A 19,230-nucleotide genomic window follows, 5' to 3' on the forward strand; every position below is an offset into this window, starting at 1 on the left:
TACATGAGGAGATAAGTATTGTTGTTCTTTGTTGTCACTCTTTATTTGAGGCATTAGTCTCAGTAATATTTTTCAACCTTGTGTAGTAGGTGATAATATTTCAACAGTGAAATATATTTAGTTCCTTTTCTCCAGCCATGTATACGTAGAGCATAATAAATTATCCTGAGATGAAATAGCTCTGTTGAGAGTCCAAATCAATCTGCAATTAATTATTGACAAAACAAACAATCCAAAATTATTTCTTAAAATTGGACAGGAGGAACACAGCACATTCAGTCGGTAAGATGGAGACAGAAATCTCTTTGGTCCACGAGTTGTGCTTATTCTATTGAACTTTAAGTTGTGTGACATTAAATTTGATTAGTATACAAATTTTCACAATGGGATGTTTTATAAATGCGTTACCCACTTTTGAGTAATTTCTGCCAGAATGCATTGAGAAATGACAACAGTTCAGTTCCACCTCCTGCCCCCACCCCTGCCAATCCCTGTGCCAAACTTCAGGGATCCATATTTTCATTCTTTACAACCCACTGTAATAAATACTCAATGAAATCAAGATTATTTAGTATTTCAGAAAATAAATCTGTCATAAGAATAAGACATTTAATGAAGTGTGGTATTTGATTTGACTATCGCTTGGGTAATCCTTAATAACAAATTCACTTCATCACTCATGAGTTCTGCTCAATATTAGATAAATCACATATGGCACTCCAGAAGGTGCAGGATTCTATATTTGCTGAAACAGTGTGACATTGTAAACACCTCCCTGAATTTCTGAGGTATTCTTTGTGTTCACATTGGTACTGTGAATGATTATCTTACAGACATTCATTTGTAAAGACTGCTTTCTCAGTGACTAATTTATTCCCAATACATATTAGTGGTGAAGGTCAGTTGTATCTGTTTGAGTTTTAATGCCATCCTTAGGTTGGAGGTAAGAGTTGTGAGCAATCAGTATTCAAGTGCGGATTTGTGATATATGAGCATTCCTTTCTCTGATTTTGCTTAATGTGTTGCAGATCCCATAATGAGTTCGTTGGAAGCCCAATGAAGAATACATGCTTACATTTGGCACTGTCTCTGATAACAGGCCTATTAAACTATGAAATTTGAAGCCTTACATGCATAGAAGTCTCCTCCTTCAACATTATCAGGTGTCATCAATTCACCAGCTTAATTCTCTCCCAACATGATGACACAGCATTTCACTGCATGTTTCTTTGTTTATCAAACAATGTTTTAATAAAGCCAATAACAACTCATTGAATCATAAAAGCCCCACAATGCAGAAGGAGGCCATTCAGTCCATTGAGTCTGGACCGACTCGCAGACAGAGCATTTTACCTAGGCCCACCTCCCCACCGTATCCCTGTAACCTCATGCATTTACCCTGGTAATTTCCATCTTGAGACACTAAGGGGCAATCTAGCATGGCTAATCCACCTAACATGTACATCTTTGGGCACTACTATTGACATAAATCCAATATCCTTTCCTTTAGGCTTGGAGGTGATAATAAAATCAAGCCACTTTCGTTAGTATTTCTCCCATCAACTGTGGAATTATTAATTGTGTGCTTATCACTCAAAATAAAGATAAAGATTTCTCATGCAAATTATTTCACCGAAGATGCAAAATGAAATAAACATTGAATTATTAAATAATCCCCAAGTATTCCCTAAATACTGAATCCCATCAGTCAAGGACATAAAAATGTATCTTCACGCTTTAGCCACTACTATGTAATAAACCACTGCTCCCTATCCAACACTACTCCCAACTGTCCCCTCACTCGCTCTTACTCACTATATCTGACGAGAGTTAAAATGTAGAGGTAAAAAACTTTTTTTGAATGTTGTAAGCACATAACTTAGTGAATTTTGTATTTCTGCTTATATTCTTGTCCCAATCAAAGGGTAACATCATGGTAAAAATAGTGATCATACTGGCCAGTTTATTACTGACATCATGATTAATGCAAGTGGCTTTCTTTAGAGAGGAAGCGAAGTCTTGTGGGAGTATTCAGCATAAAGCTTAGACTTTGATTCAAAGCATATACCAATAGCTATTATATTGCATTGTATTAAATATCCTCATTAGACCAACATTTCAGACTGGTGGTGCAGTCATGAACTCCATTTACATCATTTAGAGTTGGTACGAGAGCAGTTTGCGAGCTAATCTATGGTTATAAGAGAATGATCACTTATCAATTCTTGAGCTGCATGCCCATACAATTTTCCTTTGAATAAAGGAGCCTCAGATTGGCTCCCAGAGTTGCACTGAGCACCAGCTTTCATTAAGATTATTAATGATGCATGCAGTCACTCTCTAACCTCCCAACACCAGAACAACCCTGGCAAAAAAACAGACTCAAAATGTCAAAGTTTGTGAGGGCACAGTTAACTAAGGATGTTTTACACACTTCTTTTTTCTATTTATAGATAGAGGATAGAGGAGAGCCGGTGGATATGGTCTTTCTTGATTTTCAGAAGGCGTTTGACAAGGTACCTCACAAGAGGTTATTGCAGAAGGTCAGGGGACATGGAGTTGGGGGTAGGGTGTTAGCGTGGATAGAGGATTGGTTGTCAAATAGGAGGCAGAGAGTGGGGGTCAACGGGTGCTATTCGGATTGGCGGATGGTGACTAGTGGAGTGCCCCAGGAGTCAGTGCTGGGGCCTCAGCTATTTACCATTTATATAGATGATCTGGAGGAGGGAACCGAGTGTATGGTGTCGAAATTTGCTGATGACACCAAGATTGGTGGAACGGCAAATTGCGCGGAGGGTGTGGAGAGTCTGCAGAAGGATCTAGATAGGCTGGGCGAATGGGCCAGGAACTGGCAAATGGAATTTAATGTTGGCAAGTGCGAGGTGGTCCACTTTGGTAGGAATAATGGTAGGAAGGATTATTACTTACGTGGCGAAAAACTGCAGCAGGCGACGGTGCAGAGGGACCTCGGGGTCCTTGTGCATGAGTCACAAAAACCCAGCTTGCAGGTGCAGCAGGTGGTCAGGAAGGCGAATGGGATGCTGGCCTTCATAGCGAGGGGGATTGAATATAAAAGTAGGGAGGACTTGCTGCGGCTGTATAGGGCATTGGTGAGGCCGTAGCTGGAGTACTGTGTGCAGTTTTGGTCGCCGTACTTACGCAAGGATATTTTGGCCTTGGAGGGAGTGCAGAGGAGGTTTACTAGGCTGATGCCGGAGTTGAGGGGGTTGAGCTATGAGGAGAGGCTGAATAAACTAGGCTTGTACTCGTTAGAGTTTAGAAGAATGAGGGGAGATCTCATTAAGACGTATAAGATGATGAATGGGATGGATAGGATAGAGGTGGAGAGACTCTTCCCGCTCAGAAAGGACAGTAGGACTAGGGGGCACAGCCTCAAGATAAAGGGGGGGCGGTTTAGAATGGAGTTGAGGAGGAACTTCTTCACTCAAAGGGTGGTGAATCTCTGGAGTCTCTGCCCGTTGAAGTGGTGGAGGCTACCTCGCTAAATATTTTTAAGAAGCGGGTTGATGGGTTTTTGATAAGAGAGGGGATTAAGGGTTATGGGGAGAGGGCGGGAATGTGGAACTGAGCCACGACAGATCAGCCATGATCTTATTGAATGGCGGGGCAGGCTCGAAGGGCTATATGGCCTACTCCTGCTCCTATTTCTTATGTTTCTTATTTGTGTTTCACAGCAAGCAAGGAAGAATATTTTGACAAGAAATGCTTCCCAGACTTGTTTTCTATTTTAAGGAAAAGATCTTTTCCAACTTTTCTTCCCACAAGTTTCCTCTTTTGCTCTGTGTAAGACATTAGATATGAAATTTAGCTCTTTGGCACCTTGTTTTTCACTGTTTTGCCTCCACAGTGGCATTTGCAGGGTAAGTGTAAATTTCTTGTGCAAGCTACCACAGGTACCAATTTGCTGAGAGTAATTATATGCGTGCAGACAATCGAAAGAAAATAGATTTATGGAGAGCAGGCGAGTTGTGCCATTAATGGCAGCATTACCAGTTTGAAACTCAGTTTTCTGGATAACGCCTTTTCTTCTTTGCATGCAACTAAACAATTTTCTTGTTTATTCTTTCTTGGGATGGGCTGTCAGTGGATTTTTATATATTTTATTGATTCATGGGACATGGGCAGCACTGACTGGTCAGCACTTATCACCCTTCCCCTCATTGCCCTTGGAGGCAGTTGAGAGTTAACCACGTTGATGTGGCTGTGCGCCACATTCAGGCAGACCAGGTAAGGATGGCAGATTTCCTTCCTTAATGAACATTAGTATGTTTGGATAGGACAGCATTTATTGCCCATTCTTAATTGCTCTTGACAAGGTAACAATGAGCCCTCTTCTTGAACCATTACAGTGCTGTTAGGAAGGGGGTTCCAGGATTGTGACCCAGTGACAATGAAGAAATAGTTCTAAATCAGAATGTGAGTGGCTCGGAGGGGGACTTGTAGGTGGCAATGTTTTGATACATCTGCTGCACTTGTGGGTCGGTGTTATGGGTTTTGGAACGTGCTTTCGCAGGGGCATTGATGACTTGCTGCAGCGCATCGTGCAGATGTTGCACACTGCTGTTATTGTGTCGGTGATGGAGGGAGTGAATGTTTAAGGTGGTGGATAGGGTATCAGTCAAGCAGAGTGCTTTGTCATAAGAACATAAGAAATAGGAGCAGGAGTAGGACATCTAGCCCTTCGAGCCTGCCCCGCCATTCCATAAGATCATGGCTGATCTGAAGTGGCTCAGTTCCACTTTCCCACTTTCTCCCCATAACCCTTAATTCCCTTGCCTACCAAAAACCTATCTACCTGTGCCTTAAATATATTTAGCGAGGTAGCCTCCACCACTTCAACGGGCAGAGAATTCCAGAGATTCACCACCCTTTGAGTGAAGAAGCTCCTCCTCAACTCTGTTCTAAACTGTCCCCCCTTATCTTGAGGCTGTGCCTTCTAATCCTGCTGTCCTTTCTGAGCGGGAAGAATCTCTCTACCTCTACCCTGTCCATCCCCTTCATTATCTTATATGTCTCTATAAGATCCCCCCTCATTCTTCTAAACTCCAAGTACAAACCCCGTCTATTCAGCCCCTCTTCATAGTTCAACCCCCTCATCTCCGGTATCAGCCTAGTGAACCTCCTCTGCACTCCTTCCAAGGCCAAAATATCCTTGCGCAAGTGCGGCGACCAGAACTGCACACAGTACTCCAGCTGCGGCTTCACCAGTGCCCTATACAGCTGCAGCAAGACCTCCCTGCTTTTATATTCTATCCCCCTTGCTATAAAGGCCAGCATCCCATTTGCCTTCCTGATCACCTGCTGCACCTGCAGACTGGGTTTTTGCGACTCATGCACAAGGACCCCCAGGTCCCTTTGCACCGTAGCATGCTGCAGCTTTTCACCCTTTAAATAGTAATCCCTCCTACTATTATTCCTGCCAAAGTGGATAACCTCACACTTGCTAACATTGTATTCCATCTGCCAGGTCCTCGCCCACTTGCTTAGCCTATCTAGATCCCTCTGCAGACTTTCCACACCCTCTGCACAATTTGCTTTTCCACTTATCTTTGTGTCATCAGCAAATTTCAACACCCTACACTCAGCCCCCTCCTCCAGATCATCTATATAAATGGTAAATAGTTGAGGCCCCCGCACTGATCCCTGCGGCACTCCACTAGTCACCAACCGCCAATCAGAATAGCATCCATCGATACCAACACTCTGCCTCCTATTAGACAACCAATCCTCTATCCATGCTAACACCTTACCCCCAACTCCATGCCCCCTAACCTTCTGAAGCAACCTTTTTTGTGGCACCTTATCAAACGCCTTCTGAAAATCGCGAAACACCACATCCACCGGTTCCCCTCTGTCTACCGCACAAGTCACATCCTCATAGAATTCCAATAAATTCGTCAGACACGACTTCCCCTTAACGAATCCGTGCTGCGTCTGCTCTATCAAACAATTCTTCTCAAGGTGCCTCGCTATTTCTTCTTTGATGACGGATTCAAGCATTTTCCCACAACAGACGCTAAACTAACCGGCCTATAATTCCTTGCCTTTTGCCTGCTACCCTTTTTAAACAGCGGCGTAACATTAGCCGTTTTCCAATCTTCTGGCACTTCTCCGGAATCCAGCAAGGTTTGGAAAATAATCACTAAGGCATCTACTATCACCTCTGCCATTTCCTTCAGAACCCTGGGATGCATTCCATCCGGTCCTGGGGACTTGTCCACCATCAGTCCCGCTAGTTGATCAAGCACTACCTCTCTAGTGACAGTAATCGCATTCAGGCCCTCAACTCCTACCATCCTTCTATCTTTAATACCTGGCAAACTATTCGCGTCCTCCTCCGTGAAGACCAAGGCAAAAAACTTATTTAAGGCCTCAGCCATTTCCTCATCCCCCACCACTAAATCCCCCCTCTCATCCTCTAAGGGTCCAACATTCACTCTAGCCAGCCTCCTCCTCTTTGTATCTTTATAAAAACTCTTACTATCCTTTTTTATATTTAGTGCTGGTTTAGCTTCATAGTCTATCCTTCCTTTCTTTATCATCTTCTTCGTCAATCTTTGTTGATTTTTAAACCTCTTCCAGTCTTCAACTTGCCCACTACTTTTTGCCACTCTAAACGCATCAGCTTTTAATTTAATACTTTCCTTTATTTCCTTTGATAACCACGGCTGATTATTCCTTTTCCTACGATCCTTCTTTACCATCGGAATAAATTTCTGCGGAGCACCGAAAAAGATCTCCTTAAAGATCCTCCACTTTCCTCGGCAGTCCTACCGACCAATCTGCGCCCCCAATCTACATTTGCCAATTCCTCTCTCATCCTATCGTACTCCCCTCTGTTCAAACAGAGGACACAGATCCCTACTTTCTCATCCTCCATCTGCATCAAAAACTCAATCATACAATGATCGCTCGTCCCAAGAGGATCCCTCACAACAAGGTCCCTAATTCTACCTGCCTCGTTACATAACACCAGATCTAAGATAGCTCGCTCCCTCGTCGGTTCCATCACACACTGTTCAAGGAAACTATCCCGGCAGCATTCCAAGAACTCTTCCTCAAGCCCACCGCGTCCGACATGGGTCAACCAATCAATATGCAGATTGAAATCCCCCATAATAATCACCGTTCCATTTCTGCATGCATCATGGATGGCCTCTGGGTTCTTGAATGTTGTAGGAGCTGCACTTGTGCAGACAAGTAGAGCAATACACTCCTGATGATGAGTGTTGTAGATGTGGAGAGGCTTTCAGGAGTTAGGAGGTGAATTACTTTCTGCAGCATTCCTAGCTCCTGCAGCTATAATATTTATATGGTTGGTCCAGTTCAGTTTCTGTTCAGTGGTAACCCCCAGCGCGATAGTGGTGGATTCAGTGATGGTAATGTCAGTGAATGTCTTGGGGAATGATTTCTGTCTATGGGGCTGTATTTCATTTAATCACATGATCATACTCACACCCATTATCAGGCCTATCTGCTTTAAGAAGACAACCATCAATCCGGCACTTAAGAAAAACCAAGCAACGTGCCTTAATGACTATTGCCCGGTGGCTCTGACATGCATCGTTATGAAGTGCTTTGAAAGACCTGTCATGACACGAATCAGTTCCAGCCTCCTGGACTACCTGGATCCACTATAGTTTGCCGACCGCCGTAACAGGTCCACAGCAGACGCCATTTACTTGGACCTGCACTTAATCCTGGAACACCTAGAAAACAAGGTCACCTATGTCAGAGTCCTATTTATTGATTACAACTCAGCCTTCAACACTATTATTCCCACAAAACTCATCTCCAAACTCCACAGCCTGGTCCTCGTCCCCTCCCTCTGCGACTGGATCCTAAAGTTTCTAACTCAGACCACAATCAGTAAGGACAGACAACAATACCTCCTCACAAGCAACCTCAACACTGATGCCCCACAAGGCTGTGTTCTCAGCCCCCTACTATCCTGCTTTTACACCTATGACTGTGTGGCCACATTCTCCTCCAATTCGATTTTCAAGTTTGCTGACGACGCCACTCTAGTGGGTCGGATCACAAACAATGACAAGACAAAGTACAGGAATGAGATAGAGAATCTGGTGCGGCAACAATAATCTCTCCTTCAATGTCAACAAAACGAAGGAGATTGTCATCGACTTCAGGAAGCGTAAAGGAGCACATGCCTCTGTCTACATCTATGGGGATGAAGTAGAAAGGGTCGAGAGCTTCAGATCACGAACAACCTGTCCTGGTCCTCCCATGCTGACATTGTAGTTAAGAAAGCCCACCAAAACCTCTACTTTCTCAGGAGTCTAAGGAAATTTGGCACGTCAGCTACGACTCTCACCAACTTTTACAGATGCAGCATTGAAACTATTCTTTCTGGTTGGATCACATCTTGGCATGGCTCCTGCTCTGCTCAAGACTGCAAGGAACTACAAAAGATTGTGAATTTAGCCCAATCATTGCACAAATCAGCCTCCCATCCATTGACTCTGTCTACACTTCCCGCTGCCTCGGCAAAGCAGTCAGGGTAATTAAGGACCCCACACATCCCAGACATTCTCTCTTCCGCCACCTTTCATCAGGAAAAAGATACAAAAGCCTGAGATCACGTACCAACCAATTCGAGAACAACTTCTTCCCTGCTGCTGTCAGACTTTTGAATGGATCTGCCTTGCATTAAGTTGATCTTTCTCTAAACCCTCACTGTGACTGTAACACTACATTCTGCAGTCCCTCATTTCCTTCTCTATGAATGGTATGTTTTGTCTGTACAGCGCACAAGAAACAATACTTTTCACTCTTTGCTAATACATGTGACAATAATAAATCAAATCAAACCAAAAGGCCCTGTTCAATTTCATGACCATTAACTCCTTGCTGGGAAGCACCAAATAATACCTTCTGGTTGGTGATGTCAATTGACTAATCAACCATGAGGTTTTGTCACCACGCCTCATTCTGCTCTCGTCTACAGTCCACATATGTTTGTTTCTCACAAAGTTCACTGCGTAACAATCTGCAAAGGAAACTCATCAATTCCCATCCCAAACCAAATGCTAAAACAGACTCACCACCTTTTTTCCCTCTCCAGCTGAAAATTAGCTTTCAAGAGAACAGGCAAACTGTTCTGATCTTCCTAGTCTTACCATCTGCTCATGGATAAAATGTGCCGAGCCATCAGGACATCATTAGGCAAAACCTTCCTGATATCCCAAGATGGTCCTAGAAAGAAATTCTCCTGTGTTGCTAATTTCAGACATGATCTCATGAATGTTTCCAAGGGTGGTGGACAGGCATCTCCCTGCAGAGTAGTATGTTTGATCTGTAGAAATGTAAAGGCACCAAACATCAGTTGACAGCTGTTTTAAAGCAGCAATATCAGAAGTTAGCCATGGATAATTCATGGCCCAGACCAACAGGGGGAAGGAAAATTAAATAAATGACCTGAGGAACATGATGAATTCAGTTTTGCTCCGAGGGGAGATTTGAGTTTAGTCTTTGCGATAACAATAATGCAAGTTTATTCCACATTTTTGTGCCATCACAACATTTTAAAATGCATTCGTTATGTGTATTGTGGCTTTCTTCTATATTTTGTCAAAGGATTTTTTCGTTTCACTAATTGTCAAGTGGAGAGAGGTTTACCAGAGTTTCATTCAGATTGACAGCAATGCAGTGCTTTCCCTCATAATTTTGCTTTTTCACATGAGCATAGACTGAAGTTGAACTGTTGGGCTTGGCTTTGGAACGTTGTAAGTTCATATGCAACAAGTTCCGAATTTGATACAGGCTTGTAATTATGAATTTATAAGTAAATTTTTATCTGTAGCTGCCTTTCGTCTCGTCACCCTCAACATAGGTTTTCTCTGATCAAGACATTCAGCAGATGCCTTGGTGGGAGAAAATGGTCTGATTTGCGTTGTTGGAATGCTTCTGCATCTGTATTTTTCTCTTTCTAGAATCATGTAGGATAGAAGGAGACCATTTGCCCTATTGCGACTGCATCAGCTCTTGAAGAGTAATCCAGTTAGTCCCACTCCGAGCTCTTTGCTCAAGTTCCTGCAATTTTTATCCTTTCATTTTTATCTTTTAGGAAGTACTTTATTTGTATGTCAACAATTCTTTGTTGGGTAAGGATATCCAGGAAGATGTTGCAAAACCAGATAAACTAAGTTGAGATACAGATCAGTATCAGTTCAGGAGTAAAATAGGAGTAACCATCTCCTGTTTTCCACTCAGTCATGTAGAAATCATATTATTTATTCTCCTGTTCACATTTCCTTCTTTTGTCCTGCTCCAGTTGAATTGCTCATCAACTTGTAATGTCTTATATATCCGACAAAGAGTATAAAAGCTTCAGATGTTAATCTTGCCTCTCTAGAAAAATTGTTTGATCTGATGAGTTTTTTGAGAATTTTGTTTCTCAAATTTATAATATCAGTATTTTGCATTTCACTGAAAGAGTGAATCAATTTACTTTGGCCCAAAATTCAATCTGATGTTTGTGCAAAAAAAAGCAATTCAAAACTTGTATGACAAGTACACCTCATGTCTTTTTAACAACTTGTGCATCTGCCGATCCTGTGTTTCTAGATTTAGGACTCTAGATGAGTGGCACATCAGATGATCGGTCAGAACATCAAGGACAGTAGAGAATTACTAAAAAGATTAATCTCAAAAAAGAAATTAGAGTGTGAGAGGAAGTTGGCTAAGAATGCAAAAACGGATAGCAAGGGTAGCATTGCTGCCCCTCAGTGCCAGGGAGCTGGGTTCAATTCTGGTCTTGAGTAATTGCCTGTGTGAGTTTCATCTAGGTGCTTTGGTCTTCTCCCACACTCCAAAGGTGTACAGGTTTGATGGATTGGCTATGCTAAATTGTCCCTTTGTGTCAGGGGGACTAGGAAGGTAAATGCATGGGATTACATGCAAAAGGTCTGGAGTATAAAAGTAGAGAAGTATTGTTATAATTGTAGAAGGCATTGATGAGACCACATGGAGTATTATGTTCAGTTTTGGTCACCTTCTTTGAGGAAGCATTTGGTGGCACTGGAGGCAGTTCAGAAGAGGTTCACTAGATCGATTCCAGGTTTGAAGGGGCTGTCGTATGAGGAGCAGTTGAGTAGCTTGGGCTTGTACTCGCTGGAGTACCAAAGAATAAGTGGGGATTCGACCAAGGTATATAAAATACTCCACAGGATTGATAAAGTAAGTGTTAACCAGATGTACCTCTGTCTAGAACAGTCTAGGACAAGAAGTCATAGTTGTAGAGTAAGAAGGAGAGCTTCAAGATAGAGATAAGGTGAAGCTACTTCTCACAAAGGATTGTGAATCTATGGAACTCACTGCCCCAAAGTGCAGTAGATACAGAGTCAATCAGTGGATTCAAAAAAGTGATAGATAAATATTTGATCAAAAGCAGGAGAAAAGCTATGGGGAAAAGGCAGGGAGTGGAATTAGGATGAGATGGAGACCAGCCATGGTCAGTAGAATGGCAGAGCAGACTTGAAGGGTTAAATTGGCTACTCTCACTCTGAATTCCTATTAGCCTCGATGGGCCGAATGGCCTATTTCTGCACTGCAGGGATTCTAGGATTCTAAGAGTTTCAACAGGTATTCAAACAGAAAAAGAGTAAGTAAAGTGAGTGTTGGTCCTCTGGAGAACAGGAATTAATAGATAATAAGGAAACGGTGGATAAAATTAACAGATACTTTGCTTCAGAATACAGTATAGGGGTTACAAGAATTGTTCCAAAAATAGCTGTAAATTGGGAGGTGAAGCACAGAAAGGAATTTGGTGAAATTACAATCACTAATGAAGCGGTATTGAGCAAACTGATGAAGCTATGAGTTGGCAAGTCTCCCAGTCCTGACGGACGTTATCCTAGGGTCTGAAAGGAGGTGGCTAATAAGAGAGGAGAAGCATTGGTGCTAATTTTCCTAAATTTGTTAGATTCTGGAAATATTCATTCAGCCTAGCGTGTAGCAAACATAACCCCTCTATTCAATTATAGGCCAGTTAGCTTGATATCTGTCATGGGGAAGGTGTTAGAATCAATCATTATAGAGGTTATAACTGGCGCTTAGAAAAGCTTAAGGTAACAGGGAAGAATCAGACTGGCTTTACAAAAGGGAATCATGTTCAATTAATTTACTTAAAGTTCTTGGAAGGAGAAGCATGTGCTGTGAATGGAGGGAAGCCTATGGATGTACTGTACTTGAATTTCCAGAAAGCATTTGATAAGATACCACATCAATGGTTATGACAAAAAAAAGCTCATGGTGTTCTGGTAACGTGATCTTGATCTCAGTTACTTTCTCGACCTTGGCAGTTGCTTGGTTTTTCAACTCGGGAAGACTTAAGGTTATCTCAAAATTACCAGAGTCTTCTGAAATATAATATTTATATTGGACTTGATTTTAAATATGCACTATTCAATGTCAATGGCATTGCATTTGGGCAATTGAAGACCAAGTCCATTCTTCACAGGAAGTGGATTTGAAGAATGGGGGAAATTACACTGAGCCATGCAGATATAATTCCGTTCCCATTTTGAAATTTCTGCCTTCGTTTTTATGATGCTCCAAATTCCCATTCGTATTTAAAGTTAAGTAGCAACTTTGAAAGTTGAAATTTGATTAAAATAGGAAAGCATTTGCTCGCAATTTTGGCCTAAATTTTTCGGTCCCGCCTACCGCAGAAATTGTCATGGGCAGGGTGGAAAATTTGACAGAGCAAAAGGCCTGGTGACTTCAGGCCGGGAAGAAGAATTGGAAAATCCCATCCAACAGGTCAGGCACTGAGAAATTAAAAGGCTGTTATTATAGCATAACTAATTTACATGGACATGTATTATTTCGAGCATTGATATAGGAATTTATAATGGAAAACATTAACAGGATGTGAACTTAAATGTGAGTTTTTAATAGATTTACTTGTGTATTTTCAGCAGGGTGTTTTTAACATTAATAGCCAAGGTACCTCAAATTTCAGGGATCAGAAAGTTTATTTTCATATTGAGAGATTGCAATAGTGGATTTTAAGGAACTTCCATCAGCTAATATGCATTTGTTATTTTTTAAATGAATAGCAAGTATTAAATTTGTAATTTCATTTACATGCAAATAAAGAAGTGTCAACAACTGATTGAATGGAATTGTGACGACTCTCTGCTTAATAATTTTACATATTCTTTTAAATCCCAACGATTTTATAACCAGTGATTGGAAAGTGTATAGTAAAACTGTTCTTCTCAGTTGAAACCAGCTATCCTCGATGAAGGTGTTGTCAACAAATTTTGAAACATTCTCAACCGCACTCAATTTCTCATCAAAATTTGTTGCTGTGCTCAGTTTCAGATCAAAACCTGAAGAGCAGTTTGGATGCTATGGAGAGACAAATTCAGCGCCTTGAAAATGACATCAAGAAGTTTCCTGAAACAAAAGATGAGCATGATAAGTTTGTGGAAAAAATGTCCATATCCTTTTGGAGACATTACATAACTCGGGTTATAACTTGAAAAGTCTAATATACACTGTGGAATCTTGCCATACTGATCACCAATGGTGGTAATCATTTAGAATAGTCAGAATCTGCTTGAACCATGTTAGCACCACCCCTTGCACAGGCCTCCTACAGCTGGTTACAGATCAAAGGTAAACCACCGAGACTCAGCAAAACTGGCAACCAGAAAGATCTTTTCTTGTTTTCTTTCAAATATTTGCAGCTGATGGCCTTGAGCACAGCAGATTTACACTTGGGGTTGTCATGAGTTGCATGACAGAGGTTTCATGGCTCAAATGCTAACAAATTGCAATTAAAAAAGCATCCAAAATATTGTGTTTCTCCCTACAGATGCTGCCAAACCAGCTGAGTTTATTCAATGTTTTTTGTTTTTATTTTATATTTCCATTGCAGTATTTTTTTTATTAAAGGATCCTGTGGATGACTCAGCAGCAGATTTGAATGCTGGTGCCTCTTTGTGTCAGATTCAGACAACCTGTGTTCTAAGCTGATGGCCTTTGAAAATCCGTCAAGCTAATCTTGGGATTGCTGCCAACTGCATGAGACCCATGCATTCGGGGACAGCAGCACTGGCGTATGACATGAATTGTGGACCTGGAACCATCTATAAATCTATGATGCTGCTGCAGAAGTAAAGTTGTAGTTGGTAGTGTAGCTATAAGGAAGTAGCTTACATGCTCTTGTATTTGAACGTGACCGAAAGAAGTGTTGGAATGAAGGCTTTGAGTGGCAGTAATAAGATACTTTATACTATTGCAATGCAACTGACAGGAAACATGGTCTCTTTCACTCTGTCAAGTACACTCCATAATGTGACACACACCAGATCTTCTCACCCTGAAAGCATTATAGACTCATAAAAATGTGAGTGCAGTAAGGGAGTGACTGCAAAGCAATCAATGCAATTCTCCCAACACCTGAAGTTCAGAAACTACTATTGTGACACTCTGCTTTCCATTTAGCTAATAATTTGACTTTGCTATTTTTTCTGCCAAAATGGACAACTTCACACTTATCCACATTAAACTCCATCTGCCAAAGTTTGGCCCATTCTCCTATTTATATCCATCTGTAAAATCATTATACCCTCTGCCTGCTTTCCCATCAATGTTAGTGTCATCTGCAAATCTTGCTATGTTACATTCTGTCCCTGCTTGCAGAACATTTATATAGATTGTCAACAGTTGAATTCCAAGGACTGACCCCTGCAGCACATTTCACCAGCCAGAGAATGACCTATTTATCCCAACCCTCTGGCTTTCTGTCAGTCAGCCAGTCCTCAATCTAACCTAGTACTCTACCCCAATTCCCTGCAATTTCACCTCCTGGATTAGTCTTTTACGCGGCACCTAGTCAAATGTCTTCTGAAAGTTTTGATCTGCCACAATCATAGGCTCCTCACTATCCATAATTGTACTTGCATTTCACATAGCAACTTTTATAAGCTCAGGACATCCAAAAGTAGTTTGCAACCTCTTTGAAGTACTTTTTAAGCATAGTCACTTGTAACAAAGAAAATGTACACGGCAGGATCACATGGCCAGTAATGTGAAAATGACCAAATGATCTGTTGCGGCAATGATGGATGAAGATTAACTATTGTCAGGACACCAGGGAAAACTCCCTGATTATATTCAGAGTAGTCCTATTACATCTTATACATCCAGCTGAACGAAAAAACAGAGTGCTGGTTTAATGACTGTCCTAAACAACGGCATCTCTGACAGTGCAGCATTTTTTCAATATTGGCACTGGATGTTTGCTTAGGTTTTGTTTTCAAGTGTCTGGAGTAGGACTTCAACCTACAACCTTCTATTGAACAGGCGAGTGTGCATGGCTCACAGGGGCAAAATACCTGCCAAATACACAAACGTTTGGCATGAAAAAGTGGCGTCAACTCCAAAACATGCACCTTGATCAGTTTGGAATGAAGAGCTTTGGTGTTCCACACAGCCCACCATTAAATCTTGGACTGAAGGAGTTACCTCATAGCTTGAGGCAATTTGAAATTTCACATTAATGCAATATACTGCTTCCATTTGGTGGTTAATAACATAATTTATTTTTGAAATGAACAGAATTAGGCTTTGCTATTATTTACTGAACTTATGGTATTTATAGGCCAGAATTCTCCCCAAAAAAATTCTAAGTGCCGAATTCACAGGGAATGTAGAGCAGCTCATGCTTTTTCTTTTCGATGGGAGTTCACACTAGAATCTCCCATACTCTGTGCACTGCAGAAACCACATGAATATCATTACATTTCAGGGAATGGGGCCTATTCACACCCAAGAGCTGAAGCCTCCTCCTGCCCCGACCGATCCCACCTCCTGCCCCAACCGATCCCAATGCAGAGTGACAGCGGGACCCCCAGTCGGCCCCTGGGCACTGACCCCCACAGGCTCCATCCCTTGGTACTGCCCCATGCCTGATGGGCAGTGCCAAGATGCCTCCTGGCATGGGCACTTTGCCCTAGGTACTGCAGAGGGGAACCAGTTGGCACTGCCAGGGGCACCCCGCCACCCCCCCCCCCTCCCCCGGCAACCCGACTACCAGGGCGGGAGGGGCCTGATTGCCCTTCACTCCAGCGGGATCATCCTGATAGTTCCTTGAAAGTGGGGAGCTAGTGTAATCCCTGCTAGAGTGAAACACACTTGCAGGGTGAGAGAGGCTATCAGGCCTGGAGACTTCATACTTGGGCCCACTAATTACACTCAAAATAGATTTAAATAAGATTAAAATTATTTAATTTATCTTCCAGCTGGTTTCCAGTGCCGATCTGATGGCACCAGAAATCCAGCGTTAGGAGGTGTGCTCGTGGTGGGAGCGCATGAGTGAAGCCCGTTGCGTGATTCTCCCACCCAGCTGCGCTAGAAAATTAGTGCCCCCGTAGTCTCCATTAACTTGAACGTGTGACTATGATATCTTACCCTAGCAGGAGAAATATTTTTGTGAAACAATAACCATTTAGATATTTGGATTTTTAAAAATGCTAATATTATGGACTAAGTGCTGCACTGTTAAAGGTGCCATCTTTCAGGAAAGATGTTAAGTTGAGGCCTCTTGTGTGGATGTGTAATAGTTGGCACTATTCAAAGAGCAGGAAAGTTCTCCCTGGTATCGTGGCCAAAATTATCCCTCAATCAATGTGATGACTAATTATCTAGTCATTATCTCAGTGATATTTAAGGAACCTCGCTGACTGCAAGGTGATTTCTGTGTTTCCCGCATTACAGCAGTGACTTTGCTTAGAAGTACCTCTAGCTGTAAAGTACTTTGGAACATCCTGAGACCATGAAAGATTTAAGTTGGTGGTTCAGAAACAGCGGGTCGCAACCCAATTGAGATTGCAGAAACAGTGATGGATGTCACATGTGCCTATTCCTCCGGAACTGTGTTCCACACTGCTCCTAACCTGTTTGTCTTTTGGTCCAGGAAATATGTTCTTCTGTTCAGGGCTGTTTAAAAATGTTGGCTTTGAGACCGCAGCCACACATCGGCTGGGTTTCTTTACGCTACCTGTGGCTGGCTGAACTTTGTGTGTTTGATGAGGAAAGACATCACGAGAGACTAAGAGTATGTGGGGATTGATATTTGACTTGATTTGATTTATTATTGTCACATGTATTAACATACAGTGAAAAGTATTGTTTCTTGTGCACATTTCAAAGCATACTGTTCATAAAGAAGGAAACGAGAGTGCAGAATGCAGAGTTACAGTCACAGTAAGGGTGTAGAGAACGATCAACTTGATGCAAAGTGAGCCTATTTGAAAGTCTGACAGCAGCCGGGAAGAAGCTGTTCTTGAGCCGGTTGTATCTTTTGTACCTTTTTCCCAACAGAAGAAGGTGGAAGAGAGAAGGTCTGAGGTGCCTGGGGTCCTTAATTATGCTGGCTGCTTTGCCGAGGCAATGGGAAGTGTAGACAGAGTCGATGATTAGGAGGCTGGTTTGCATGATGGATTGGGCTACATTCATGATTTTTTGTAATTCCTTGCAGTCTTGGCAGAGCAGGAGCTGTGCCAAGCTGTGATAGAATCAGAAAGAATGCTTTCTATGGTGCATCTGTAAAAGTTCGTAGAACTTGATAGAATCCCTACAGTGCGGAAAGAGGCTATTCAGCCCATCGAGTCTGCACCGACAACAATCCCACCTTGGCAGGTCCTATCTTTGTAACCCTGCGTAATCCCCCTGACAGAAAGGGGCAATCTCACCCAGTTCTGTTCCCTGTAACCCCAAGTATTTAACCCGCTAATCCCCCTAACCGACACATCATCAGACACAAAGGGGCATTTTAACATGGCCAATCCACATAATCCACACATCTTTGCACTATGGGAGGAAACCGGAGCACCCAGAAGAAACCCATGCAGACACGCTGAGAACGTGCAAACTCTACACAGCCAGTGACCCAGGTCCCTGGCGCTCTGAGGTAGCAGTGCTAAGCACTGTGCCACCGTGCCGGTGAGAGTCGTAGCTGACATGCCAAATTTCCTTAGTCTGAGAAAGTAGAGGCATTGTTAGGCTTTCTTAACTATAGTGTCAGCATGAGGGGACCAGGACAGGTTGTTGGTGATCTGGATACCTAAAAACTTGAAACTCTCAACCCTTTCCACTTTGTTCCCATTGATGTAGACAGGGGTATGTTCTCCTTTATGCTTCCTGAAGTTGATGACGGTCTCCTTTGTTTTGTTGACATTGAGGGAAAAATTACTGTTCCCGAAGGGCTAGATGGCCTACTCCTGCTCCTATTTCTTATGTTCTTATACCAGTTCATCAGATAGAACATAGAAAACTACAGCACAAACAGGCCCTTCAGCCCACAAGTTGCGCTGATCATATCCCTACCTACTAGGCCTACTTATAACCCTCAATCCCATTAAATCCCATGTACTCATCCAGAAGTCTCTTAAAAGACCGCAACGAGTTTGCCTCCACCACCACCAACAGCAGCCGATTCCACTCACCCACCACTCTGAGTGAAAAACTTACCCCTGACATCCCTTCTGTACCTACTGCCCAGCACCTTAAACCTGTGTCCTCTCATAGTGACCATTTCAGCCCTGGGAAGTAGCCTCTGAGAATCCACCCGATCTATACCTCTCAACATCTTATAAACCTCTATCAGGTCACCTCTCATCCTTCGTCTCTCCACGGAGAAAAGACCTAGCTCCCTCAACCTAGCCTCATAAGGCATGCCACCCAATCCAGGTGACATTCTTGTAGATCTCCTCTGCACCCTTTCAATAGCTTCCACATCTTTCTTGTCATGAGGCAACCAGAACAGCGCACAGTACTCCAAGTGAGCTCTGACTAGGGCCTTATAAAGCTGCAGCATTATCTCCCGACTCCTAAACTCAATCCCTCAACTAATGAAGGCTAGTACGCCATACGCTTTCTTGACCACATCCTCCACCTGCGAGGCCGATTTAAGAGTCCTATGGACCTGGACCCCAAGGTCCTATCTCTATCTTATTCCTGTACTCTGTCCTATCATTATTTGAGATCTGACCCGCTGCAGTGGTATCATCAGCAAACTTGAAAATCGAATTGGAGGAGAATGCGGCTACACAGTCATAGATGTATAAGGACTATAGTAGGGGACTGAGGACACAGCCTTGTGGGGCACTGGTGTTGAGGACGTTCGTGGAGGAGGTATTGTTGCCTATCCTTACTGATGGTGGTCTGTGAGTTAGG

At 42.6% G+C, this 19,230-nt stretch overlaps 1 protein-coding gene across 4 annotated transcripts in view; it reads left to right on the forward strand.

Annotated features, from left to right (window-relative positions):
• Nucleotides 1-19,230, forward strand: part of diaph2 (diaphanous-related formin 2) — an 814,006-nt gene that overhangs the window by 574,719 nt on the left and 220,057 nt on the right. For all 4 annotated transcript variants that reach the window (XM_080187721.1, XM_080187724.1, XM_080187722.1 and 1 more), the window contains one exon: nucleotides 13,363-13,486. In XM_080187721.1, the coding sequence (XP_080043847.1) occupies nucleotides 13,363-13,486 (124 nt within the window). The remainder of the gene's footprint in view (nucleotides 1-13,362; nucleotides 13,487-19,230) is intronic.

Source organism: Carcharhinus amblyrhynchos, chromosome 4 (assembly GCF_965287045.1).
Source record: "Carcharhinus amblyrhynchos chromosome 4, sCarAmb.v2.hapA, whole genome shotgun sequence".
NCBI classification, from domain to species: Eukaryota; Metazoa; Chordata; class Chondrichthyes; order Carcharhiniformes; family Carcharhinidae; genus Carcharhinus; species Carcharhinus amblyrhynchos.